This window comes from Sturnus vulgaris, chromosome 15, assembly GCF_052056855.1.
Source record: "Sturnus vulgaris isolate bStuVul1 chromosome 15, bStuVul1.hap1, whole genome shotgun sequence".
In the NCBI taxonomy this organism is placed as follows: Eukaryota; Metazoa; Chordata; class Aves; order Passeriformes; family Sturnidae; genus Sturnus; species Sturnus vulgaris.
In genome coordinates this window covers 1176834-1188883 of record NC_142257.1, presented here as the reverse complement: position 1 = coordinate 1188883, position 12050 = coordinate 1176834, and the positions used below count along the sequence as shown (strand labels likewise).

The 12050-nt window shown below is 43.7% G+C and overlaps 2 protein-coding genes across 3 annotated transcripts in view; one reads left to right on the top strand and one right to left on the bottom strand.

The window, feature by feature from the left end:
• The first annotated feature begins 291 nt into the window (after positions 1-291).
• Positions 292-2212, top strand: LEAP2 (liver enriched antimicrobial peptide 2). The gene is made up of 3 exons (XM_014888301.2): positions 292-422; positions 847-986; positions 1950-2212. The coding sequence occupies exons 1-3, from the start codon at positions 366-368 to the stop codon at positions 1984-1986; spliced, it is 234 nt and encodes a 77-aa protein (XP_014743787.1). The 5' UTR covers positions 292-365; the 3' UTR covers positions 1987-2212.
• Positions 2213-2842: 630 nt separating this feature from the next.
• The window catches only part of AFF4 (ALF transcription elongation factor 4), a 46585-nt gene continuing 37377 nt past the window's right edge, over positions 2843-12050 (bottom strand). For both annotated transcript variants that reach the window (XM_014888299.2, XM_088174101.1), the window contains exons 16-22: positions 11635-11698; positions 11356-11492; positions 10883-10954; positions 10115-10208; positions 9397-9440; positions 8386-8606; positions 2843-7851 (exon numbers count right to left, since the gene is read on the bottom strand). In XM_014888299.2, coding sequence (XP_014743785.1) covers positions 7733-7851; positions 8386-8606; positions 9397-9440; positions 10115-10208; positions 10883-10954; positions 11356-11492; positions 11635-11698 — 751 coding nt within the window. In that variant the 3' untranslated portion in view covers positions 2843-7732. The remainder of the gene's footprint in view (positions 7852-8385; positions 8607-9396; positions 9441-10114; positions 10209-10882; positions 10955-11355; positions 11493-11634; positions 11699-12050) is intronic.

Below are 12050 nucleotides of genomic sequence, written 5' to 3'. Positions count from 1 at the left end.
TTTGGGCCAGTCCCACTTTTGCTTACAAATAGACCATGGAGTTCTGGTAACATCTTAGGAGGGCTTTAAAAAAAACGGAACAGTTGGCACAAGGGGTCAGCACAACTGACCAGACAAAGTACAAGTGGAAGGGGAGTAAATCATTAGCTCGAGATAGGCCTTGAACCAGATCACTGCCACAGATGTAGACTTAGCAATTCTCTCTTGCTCCAAAGAGAACTTTGGCCCTGTAATAACTAGCAGCTGATGCAATGATAAGAGAATGAAGTCTATAAAAATGTAGCTGCAAGCCTGGGAAGTCCTGACTGCAGCTCTTTGTGCCTCCTCCACCCACGCTGCTCCAAGTGACAGCTCCTGCTGGGAAGATGCACTGGTGGAAAGTGATGGCAGCTCTTCTGCTCTGCTCACTGCTGCTCAGCCAGGTAAACTGAGATCATACTCAAATAAACTATTTACAGGGCTAATTCAAACGACAGGCAGTCCATAAAAGCTGCTATGATTTGGATGGACAACTGGCAGGAGTTAAGAGGTGACAGCAGGGCTTTTTAGAGGATTCAGCATCATAAAAATGTAGAGTTACTGCCTAGTGAGTACTGGGCTACTCTGAGCCATAGCTCAGCCAGCAATTCTGCCTTCCCACCCAAGAAGATTAAAACCATCATTAATTTTGGGAGATACTTCTTTGGGGTTGGGCTGCAAGCAGTGCTTTACCCAGAGGGTGCTGCGATGTGAAAACCAGAAAGATTTCAAGTGCTTCACTTGAAATGAAGACTGTCGACCTGAGCAGCACAGCAAGGAAGCGCAGCAGCTGCCACGTGTCCTGACGGTCACCCTGCTCTGTTGCAGACGCAGGGCGTGTCCCTGTCCCTGAGCCAGCCCCGCAGCCCCCGGCAGCGGAGGATGACGCCCTTCTGGAGAGGAGTGTCCCTGAGACCCATCGGAGCCTCGTGCAGGGACAACAGCGAGTGCCTCACCATGCTCTGCAGGTAACCACGCTCAGTGTGCTGGCAGCGCACAGCAGCTTCCCACCTGGGCTCATCCAAATGGGATCCGGAGGTCACTCTGTGCATAAAAAAAGATACCAGGAATAGGGATGGGGCAACAGAGTCAGACTCTTTAGTAAGCAGAACAAACAGAGCAGAGTCCAGGCGTGCTGAGTGCCAGCCCCAGTCCTTTCACTGCAACCCCAAATAACCTGGCTGGCCAAAGACAACACAGGGCTCCAGACAGCTTTTAGGTAATTTACAGACCTTCCCATTAATCCTTTCCTTTTAAAGCATGTACTAATGAAAAGTGAAAAAGCCTGTATTAATTAATATCTTACCCTAAATTAATAACTTCTGGGTGATTATTCAAGCTCATAGTTTAAAAAGCAACTACAATATCAACATTTAGTTCTATAACAATATCAAACTATTTAGTTCTCACTAGACATGAGCAAACTGTCCAAATAAATATAAATTGATGAGTTAAAATTATTAGTAAATGACTGAAAGGTGATTTTCTATGGCACCTGTTGTACACATACACCAGCATCAGACAGGATAGAAAAGTCATTTTCTACTGTATGTAAATAGTAATGGATAAATATATCCTAGTATTAATAATGAATATACTATATTCTATTATTAGTTAATATTATTATAAATAAGCTTATTTTATATTATAATTATTAAGATAAGTAAGTAAATGGAGAGGGTGGTTGGGCTGCTATGCAATGTTTGGAATTCTGATGGAAAGCAAAGACCAGAAAATGAATCAACACTGAATAGCTGAGGGGAGTACAGAGTGCCTGAAGCCAGCACTGCAGATGTACCTGGGACCCCTGGCTGAGCCTGGCAGGGGCAGCCCCCCAACCCTCAGAGCCTCAGGATGGTTTTGTGTTTGTTTTCCTCAGGATGGTTTTGGTTTTATTTTCTTCACGATGGTTTTGGTTTTATTTTCCCCAGGAAAAATCGCTGCCTCCTCTCCACAGCGTCGGCGTGATCTGGCACCAAGCACAGCCTGCACTGTTACTGCTGACCCTGCTCCACACACTTGGGATGTATTTATTGACTGCTCAGGAGCTGCGAGGGCCTCGAGCAATCAGAGTATTTAATATTTCTCTCACATGGGCTGATAAAAGGACTTCTAAGAGCTCGAGAGCATCTCCTCCCACAGCCACGCCTCTGGAGGCCTCTGGCCAAGCTCAATAAAAGGGCTCTGCATCTCCTGCTCGTTTGGTTTTTTTGTAATGCTTTCTATTATTTATTTGAAGGTGTGAATTAAAATATATATATATTCAGCAAAGCAGCTTGGTTTTCCTTGTATCTTGAGTAAAATGATTGGTGAGCACAGAGCTGGGGCTCAATTCCAGCCAGACTTTGGACATTTATCCTTTCCCCTGGCAAGAGCATAAAGTAGATCAGGCCCCATCTCCCCCCAGTTTAGATCTTATCAGTCCTCAGATAAAAGTCTGATAGGTTGGAGAGGGAACCAAACTGATAATACTGATAACAATTCCAATATCCCAAATATATCCAGTGATAAGTGGAATGAGAACTATTTACTTTTAATGACTTCTAATCAAAGTTACTTAAATACATGTCCTAGACTGACTTTTGCCACTGACCTTAGATCCTGTCTTAAAATGAATTGAATTGATCAAAATGATGCTTTGATGTGTTGGATGTTGACTTGGAGGCTGAAAGACAAAAAAAATGATCAACAAATCTGGACACATGCACTGGATGCTACTTTTCTTTTGTTTCACAGAGCAATAGGATCAAGGAAAGAAAATTCTGCCTAAAAATGCACTTCCAGGGAAAAGAAGGCCCCACAAAACAGATACAAGCACAAGGGGTTGGAAGTTTAATACAGAAAATCTATTTGATATTTATTAAACTTAGTTTCTCCAGTTACAGTTTTGCATTGTACAAAGCATTTTAATGACACAGTAGTTAAAAAGATCTTTACAAATTGAAATGTGATACCCTTTTCTCCAAATATTTTAATTGCCATAAATTTGTTTAAAAATACACATTAAACGCATGTTTCAGACACTAAACTTTCTATAATCTCAATACCACAAAATACATAGAATATACTATACAGATGTGGAAAAAATCTAGTTAGTATATAATACTTTGCTCACCATTAACAGCTTTATTACGTGAAATGCACATACTGACTTAGAAATCCTAATTTTGAGCCCCAAAGTACCCTTTGAAATTTCAAATGTATTGCAACAAATAAAATCACAGTTTGTTTCTTTTTTTTTTCCGGTTTTGGTTGAAGACAGATGCCCAAATCTTTTGATAGAAAACAAAATGTAACACATGGACTTGTCATGTACAAAGCATAAAACAGAGACATCCCATTAGTTACTAATAGTACCTTTCTGTAGGATTAATCAGGGCTTCAGATATAAGTGACAGGTTAAAAGTTACCTCCCCTCCCCAGCCCTCCCCCAAAAGAAAAACCCCTTCTTCACCAAATAATAATTTCAAATAAGATAAAGGATTTTTAATAAATATATAAGCACTTTATCCTCCATATACAAAATTTTTTTAAAACAATTTAAAAGGGGGACCAGATACAAATGTCAGGAACTGTGCTTGGAAAGTCATGCCTGGTCCTTGGAGTAGAGTTTGGGATGTGGAATGCCAGGGCAGTGCCAGGAGCTGTGTCCTGGGACAGGGATGGAGCCTGGAGAGAGCCAGGGATGGCCACAGTGCCAGGTGGAATAAAACCAGGGGAGGCACAACCCCCAAAAAAACCAGCTCAGCTCCCTGGGGAAGCACAACCCCAAAAAAACCAGCCCAGCTCCCTGGGAGTGCCCCAGCAGCTGGAATTGCTCCCAGAGTGGATGCCAGGAGTGGCTCTGGGGGCTGCACTGCCCCTTCCCTCCCCAGGGGCACCATGGACACACCAGGATCCCCAAGGACCCCTCCTGGAACACTCTGCACGTGGGGGAGCTGGCAGCACAGCTCAGGCTCCTCTCTGGCCCTCAGGATGCCCAGCACTGACCTCGTTGCTCACTGGAACAGGGGTTTTCCAGAACACTGACACATCACAGGGAGAAGTTTCAACCCTGACCCAAGGATTTGTCAGGAAAGGAAGAATTTGGAAGTTGTTTACTCCCCAATGGGTAATTCAAACTTGACTTGCTCAGGCCCTTGTGGATCTGCCTCAATGGAAACACTGCAGTGACAGCAAAGATCTGTTCAGAAAATGACATTAAATACAGCAAAGGTAGTTTCTCTCTCTTTCCAGCAGTTTGCCTTTTGGGCAAACTCCATAATTCTCTGCCTACGGCTTTATTTTACTTGCCCCAGGCAAGTGCTACATCATTCCCATAAATTCTGACTCTCTGTGTGTTGGGGCCATTCATAAATACATTTCAGGGCATTTTTTGTTACCACAGCAATCAAGCCTCAGCAATCTAAAGGAATATACATTGCACTCCTGGATAATATGCAATATTTATCACCAATAAGATGGTGACTCAGCACTCAATAAATAATATATCAATATAGTCAGTTGCACCATAATCTAAAAACAAGTATAACATATACTTTGGACAGACTGAGTCATATATATATACATATATATTAAAAGACACATACAATACAAATTGCATACTGCCATCGAAGCCAAGGAGAGCCGTCCGTCTGCTCTGCTTTATGGCTGAGATTCAAATCAAAAACAAAACTCTTGGGCTGGTTTACTCTGGTGTCCTGAAGATTTGTTTGGAATTATAAATGGTTTGCACCTTTATCACCTGGAACCTGCAAGTCTGAGAGCAAAGTCAAACAGCACAGATAGCTGAGCAAGCCTAGTCTGATTGAGCCATTTTTAAGATTCACCAACTGGGGCCATGATCAGCAAGGGAATTAAAGTTACAGCATTGATATGTATTGATACATATTCCCTATCCAGGGAATCATTTGGGAAGCCAGGATTGGGGAGTCCCTCCTCAGTCACTCCTGTGACCTGCACTCCCCCTGTGGTGCTGGGAGCTGCCAAGGACAGGGACAGAGCCCTCCTACTTTGGCAGAGGGATGGAAGCCTAGGACGTATTTGCTTTTTTTTTTTTTTTTTTTTTTTTTGGCTATAAAATCTGCTCAAGTACAGAACTTTCCTCTAGGAAACAAGGGTCAATCCCAAATTAAGATATGCTTTTGGAATAGTGAGGTTTGAACTGATCTGTTTGCAGCAGCCCCAGCTGCACGAGGCATTTCCAATCCATCCCCAAGCGGATTCCCCGCACGGACACAACACCTGGGACAGCACTCCAGAGGATTTTGCCACCACGGAGCTCACCCTTCAGCTGGGACACTTCCAACCAGCTCAGGTCCACATTTTGACATGATGCAAAAGAAGCCTTCTGGTTGTTTGAAGCCAATTTCTAAGATCCACTGCTCTAGGGATAAGCGATGCGTTTTCGAGAGGCCGATTTCGCGTGACACCAAAAGGTATTTGTGGGACTCTACTTAAGGAAAAAAAATTCCCCGAGATGCCACCATTCCTGCTGACAGCAATGGTGACTGTGCACAAAGGAGCAAGCCAAGAACAGCCACGCTGGCTAGTGCAGCACTACACACAAACCCACCCACGAATGCAATTTCTACCAAGGGATTTCTCAGCGTCAGAGGTGTGCGAGGCACTTCAGAGGAGGAAAGGAAACACAGCTGACAGTGTCCCATGCCCACGGCGGGGAGTTTGAGGGTACAGAGTTCTGTCTCCAACAGCAAAGACTAACAGAAAGGTGACCTTGCACAGTGATTCCATAAAAAGGATGCTCTGACAGACCTGGAGAGTGGAGTCAGGGAGAGCCCCAGGTCTGTTCCCCGTTTATCAATCCGGACGTAGCAAAGCTTTTCTGGAAGTACAAAACACGCTGGGACGCAAAGGAAGCTCTACGAAGATGCAGCTACCTTGTAGTAGGTTACTAATTTGCAAAACTTCTAAACTCTTAAAGCCCATAGGACATACTGCAGTACTAAGGAGCGTAGAATTCTATTCCTTCTCTCGAGGTTGCCGTGATTTTGGCACTTAACTACACCTACACAAAAAATTTAGTGCAATAATTTTCCTGAACATGCACGTTCATATCTGGTACAGAATAAAGGGTTCAATGGGAGAGAAAACAAAGCAGCATTCCACAATCTCACTCCAAAGGATTCAGAGTTGGACTCTGGGGAAGGAGACCACCACGATGAGTCAGTTTGTGTGACAGACACCGGGACTTTGAAAAAGGAAATGGAATTTTACCCAAGTACTGCAGAAGACCACTGCATACAGTATACCTGGTCCTGCTGTAAAACGTCTTGTAAACAGTTCATAAAATCTTCATCTAAAAGTAAGGCATAAGGCACACCAGACATGTTGGGGGCACTAAGCAATACTGAAAGCAGTAGCATTTGAAAACCTTTAACTCAGACAAGCACCTCACGTGGAAAGGTACTTTGGTTTGCACTCAGAGAGGGGCCACCTGCAGCTCCAGCAAGCCTGTGTGGCACCCAGCAGCCCCCTCGGGAGTGGACGTTACGTGACATGAACGGGACCTTCATTAGCACGGGGTAAAGCCAAGTTTGCCATCCATGCTGCACAGAACAGTGCTGCACTGCCAGCCTGTAGTGTCCATCACCCAGCAGACCCTAAGAGGACAAAATGGACCTAGAGTTCTACTCAAGATTCCTGGTTTCTCAGTCAATGGAAAAGATGCAAATGACGGTTCTGGTAGGAATTGAGCTACTTTTGGGTTTGGAACTACGAAGTTCCCCAATTTCATAACTGTCAAAAAAGTGACAAGCACGGAAACAAAAGGGATTTGAAATGAAGAGATGCAAAAAAGCAGGAGATTGTCCTTTTCCAAAGCCTTTCCTGTTTGCATCGCACCCATCAGACTGAAGGTCATTCCTACACCATTGCCAGGACGTTACATTAAATGCAAATTACTGTAATGTTTTGTGATTGTTATAGTGTTAATCCATGGCTTGAAGCTGCCTTGGAAACAATCCAAGGCAGATCCAGCTAAATATTTTTCCATATAAATTTCTTTATAATTCATTTAAATGAAGTATCTCAATACGTAGAAGAATATCTGGAACTTTTCTATTTAGTACAAATTCTGCAATAATAAATCTGTAGTTGTCATTTATTAATCGACTCATAGGCATTAGGCATGAGAAGTATGGTGTCCCTACTCGTTAGAACCTATCAACCCTAGTTCCTTTTACAGGCTCTACCACCACAAGACATTACAGAGTAACAAAGCTCACAAAGTACTTAAATAAAGTGTCTAGGTTTAATTTCTAAGTACTCAAAAGGGGAAATTTAGGGAAGAAGAAATAGCTAAAACCAGCCCCAAAAGGGGCTTTTAAAATTAAAAAAAAAATTAAAATAAATAGGATTTAGACTGACTATTCATGTATTGTGACTGGAATTCCAATGATCTATCCATGACAGATCAGCAAGACTACAACTTTTATGTAGCAAATTTTCAAATATTTAAATAACTTAAACCGGGAACACTGGAGAAGTCCATGAACCAGCTGATTTTGGGGGGGGGGGGGGGGGAGTAGGGGGTTAAACACAAAACACAAATGAGGATGGGAGACATGGGAAAGCATTCCTTGCTCTTAGTGTCAACTAAGCAATGTGTTATGGCAGTCTTCCTTATTGACATGACACAGTGTTGTGGAGAGGAATCAGAGGCAGCTGAAGAATGGGCTGGGCTGGATTTTCCTCACTTGGCGTCCAGGCGCAGCCAGTGCAGGCCCTGGCGGGTGTAACGCACCAGCTCCGTCATGATGCTCGTGTTAAACACCAGGGGCCCCATCACCTTGTCCAGTTCAGCAAAGAACTCTAAAACAGCACAAACACAGGTTAAAGGAGCACATCTGCTAAGCACAGCCAGCCCCAGTTCCCAGCGTGGGTCGCTGGGATGGAAAGGGAAGGAGGGAGTCAAGGAGAAAGGTCCTTCCTAATCCATTCCTTCACTCTTCTGCACGAGATTGCTTGGAAACAACTGAACCATTGCCTGACTTCTTGGTTTTCCCCTAAAACTTGTATTTCACGAGTTGAAAACAACTAAACTACTGCCAAAAGGAAGTGACTGACCTATTTCCTTAAGAAGTCATCACTAAAGAATTTCAGAAAGGGAAATGCACCAAGTTCCTCTTCCTGCACTCAACATTTTACAGGAAACACAACAAAGGTTTTTATATCACAGCTCCAACACCACCTTGACAACTCCAGCACCCAGCCTGGGGTATCCCTGCAACCCCAAGTGTCACTTTCCCCCTGATTTTGCAGAATTCAACACCCATCCACAAAATCAAAGCCTAGGAATGTTCCAGCCCTCTCTGGAGGTTTCAGTGCCCCTGAGGCTGCCCTTACCTTTCTGTTCTCTCGAGAGCTGTTCTGCTTGTTCCCAGATTTCAGTGGCATAGAGGAAGTTGGAGGTGACCTGGACGTAGCTGGCAGCCATCTGATGGATGCGCTGCGGGATCGTCACCGAGGACCCGCTCCCTGAAGGGTTGGCTGCCCCAGAAGAGTAATTTCCTGAATTCCCTGGAGACAGCTTTGGAGACACTGGAGATGGCATCCCAACAGGTTTGCTGCTCACACACAGGGGAAGATGGAATTGGAAAGGTAGAAATGAACCAGCTTTAGATACATCATGCTCTGAGATGTCCCCTAAGATCTGCTCATACTCAGGGTGTGGGATGGGAAAACACTCCCCCTATACACACCAAAAATCAGGGTTTGCCCAATAGAAAATGAAAATATCAAGCTGGGAAACTGCTGAGGATCCTCCAATAATGGCTTCTAGCCTACAAAACCTAATTACCAAACCTAAGCATTTCAGCATTAATAAAATCTTAAATTCATTGTTTAAATGAACTTTAAAGAGTAAGAATGAAAAAATTACAGCTACCTGGCCAGAACATTGCATTGTATAACATTACTGCAGATAATAAAATGGAAATCTGAAGTGCCCCCCTCCCTTTAATTCATTGAGTAATTATCAAAGCTCCATTATTGGCTTGAAAAGAGCAGGAGTGACTGCTAAACTATGGAACAGAGAATCTTGCAAGGGCTTGTGACCTCTGGCCTTGCAGCACTAATAAAGCTCTTATTTGGGGGGAAATGCATTAAATTAAACACCAAAACTCCCTGGGATAAATGACTTGTGGGTTAGTGGCACACTGCCCCTTTTTTAGCCTGACAAAAACCCTGCAGAGCTGCAGCACTTCCCTCCACCGTGATTACACAAAAAAATGGATCAAAGTCCACACTCTTCAAATAATCACCCCAAAAGCTGATCCCTGAGCTCCCCTGGCACAGAGGAAATGGAGAAAATGTCCCAGAAGTTGAGAAATAGAGATAACAGCTTTTACCACTCACCTTCCCATACCAGGTGACGGTGCTTGAGAATTATTGTAGCAGTTCTGTGTGGGGGAAAAAGACACATTTCACCTGATTTGTGTTTATACTTTCACTAGTTACATTTTATCTAGTTGTTTAATTGGCTCTTTTTAACCAAGTTTTTTTTTTTAGACTCGTACTTTCAAGTAATGTAATATCACAGTAAACTGAAATATCCTTTTTTACTGATGGCTAAGACACAAATTAAAGGCAAAAGAAACAATTATTAGAGTAGTCCACTGCCCCTTACAGGAAGATTTTAGTTTTTTCAGCTCTTTAATAGAAAGAATCTGTTATCATGACATTGAACAATTAAAGATATCCCAAATCTGAGAGATGGGGTTTGTGATGAACCTGTTTCCTCTCAGCACTCAGAGCTGGAAGCTTCAGAATCAGCTGCACAGAAATTTAGATAAATTCATGGGCAATTTACCTAAACCCAGCCAACATCCTACTGCAAACAACCTTCTCCTTGAAGCCTACATTCATTAAAGAAGATCAAATTAACAGAGTTGTCATGCCAGGACCAGCAGGGTTATGGTTATTAAAGCTCTGCCCAGCTTTAATGCACCTTCAAGTCCAGTTCTAAACAGGTGCTCACATGCAGCAGTCTGAAATTGGATTTGGGAACTTTAAGTGATGTAGAGCTTCCATACCATTAGGTTTTAATGTTCTAAAAAAATACAGATGCAATTACCTTCAGATGTTCAGTCAGAGTTTTTGAGTATTTCAATGCACTTTCCTTTTTCAGTTTGAAAAGCCTCAGGTAGAGCAGAGCTTGGCACCGAAGGCTGCCCAAAGACAGGACAATTAAATCAGTCACAATTAAAGTCAGGTTTATCTCAACTCAGTGAATTTCAAAAATCTAATAGCCATGGTCTTGATGTTCTCTCTGCCAACTCAGCTCTCAACCACCAGAAAATCCACAAGCACCTTGAAATTCTGCAGGGAACTGGAACAGCTCCGTGTGCCTCGAGCTGGAACTGAAACTCTCAGTGATGCTGCTGGGTTTGGGAGACACCTCCCAGGGACTTCCTAGACAAGGGATTTATTCATTGTTCACCTGTGCCAGGACACCCTGAGCCCCTGCCAGGGCAGAGCTTTCCCTCTGCTCTCCCCTGAACCAAAGGGTTCTGCTCCTCTCCACCTTCTGCAGCCACTCCCTCAGCCTCAGGGCTCCTGCCAGTCCCCAAGCCAGTCCCCAAGCCAGTCCAAGTGGGATTTATCCCTGTCTCAGTGCTCAGGGGGCACCTTCTGCTGTCACTCTTCAATGTTTCAAAGCCTTGGCCCTTGCTGGCAATATCTCCATTTACAGCAATCAGACACAGCTTAATTTTTGTGTACAGCCAAGTGGAAATCTCCTTGGTTTGGTTCAGGAACACCCAAGAGCTCAGTGTAAAAGAACATTTTGTGTAGATTACAGATGTGGAATGCACCAGGGCACTGTAGGAAGTCCCAAACTCACCAAAGCACTGCCAGCCTTTTGTCTGCAGCCGTGGCATCTGGGGCCAAGTAGTTCTTCAGTTTCATAGTGTATCTGCAGAGAGAGGCAGCAAATCAGCCCCAAAACAAAAACTACTTTCATTTATCATTCACATAACACTCATTTTCTCATGAATTCCCAGTTTCAGCTGGGTCCACTGTTCTAGGAACATCTTTCAGCCCCAAATAAAGCACTGACTCAGCACTAACCAGAATAATTCTGCTCCTCTTGGGTCACTCACTGGGGAGGGACTTGAAGCCTCAGCAGAAACCACCTCACCCTTCCTGGAAATGCTTTAAACCCCAGCAACTGGAATGAACTGGGCACTGCTCCAGTGTTACTGGGAACGATGACACATCTCAAAAACTGGGGGCAAAACTTCTGTACACCTCAAAGCTCTGAATCCCAGAGCTCCCCTCACCCACCAGCCCCTGCAGGAGCTCTGCAAAGCTTACTTGATTAATTCCACAGTTTCTGAATACATAGGGAACGGGGACTTGGATTCCTGAGCATTTTTCTCCAATGCATTCCCACACTCAATGAAGGACACGACAGCATCCAGGTAGTACACGGCCTTCTCGAACCTGTCCGACTGCAGAGGGAGGAACAGCTCAGAACAGGAAGCTCAGAAGTGCCAGGAAATCCCAGCACAGCAGGGCAGGGGAATGGCAAAGGCAGCAAAGCAGCCCCAGGATTAGGGGCACACACTGGGTGGTCACTGGAGATCCACTCACCAAAGCATCTGCATTATGTTTCAGCTTCTTTGCTTCCTGCAAATAATGATCAGCTGAGTAAGTCCTGCAAGAGAGGACATGGATTTAGGGACTGGAGCCACCCATTTACACAGCTTTTTGTAACTGGAGATTCTTAATATTGACACATTTCAGAGCTTTTTCTCTGCTAACTCGAGCTACACCATGCTACAACTGTTTAAAGGAATCTGTTAAATTAGTCAATTATATGATAAAATTATTAAAAGTAGTTTCAAGTTAATTCTCTATTTTCAGGTAATTCCAACAATATTTCAACCAAGTTCTTAAGCAGAAAGTTATTTTACATTTGGAAACATAATTTCATCTGTAAAGTGAATTTATAGAAGTGCTTTCAGAGCAAGCTGACATCTGAATTGGCCCAACTGAAATCTCAAGTC

Excerpts from the sequence above, each read along its gene's own strand:
- LEAP2 (XM_014888301.2), top strand. The coding sequence starts at position 366 with ATGCACTGGTGGAAAGTGATGGCAGCTCTTCTGCTCTGCTCACTGCTG. Across the intron at positions 423-846 it reads GCTCACTGCTGCTCAGCCAG|ACGCAGGGCGTGTCCCTGTC; the intron begins GTAAACTGAGAT and ends GCTCTGTTGCAG. Across the intron at positions 987-1,949 it reads TGCCTCACCATGCTCTGCAG|GAAAAATCGCTGCCTCCTCT; the intron begins GTAACCACGCTC and ends TATTTTCCCCAG.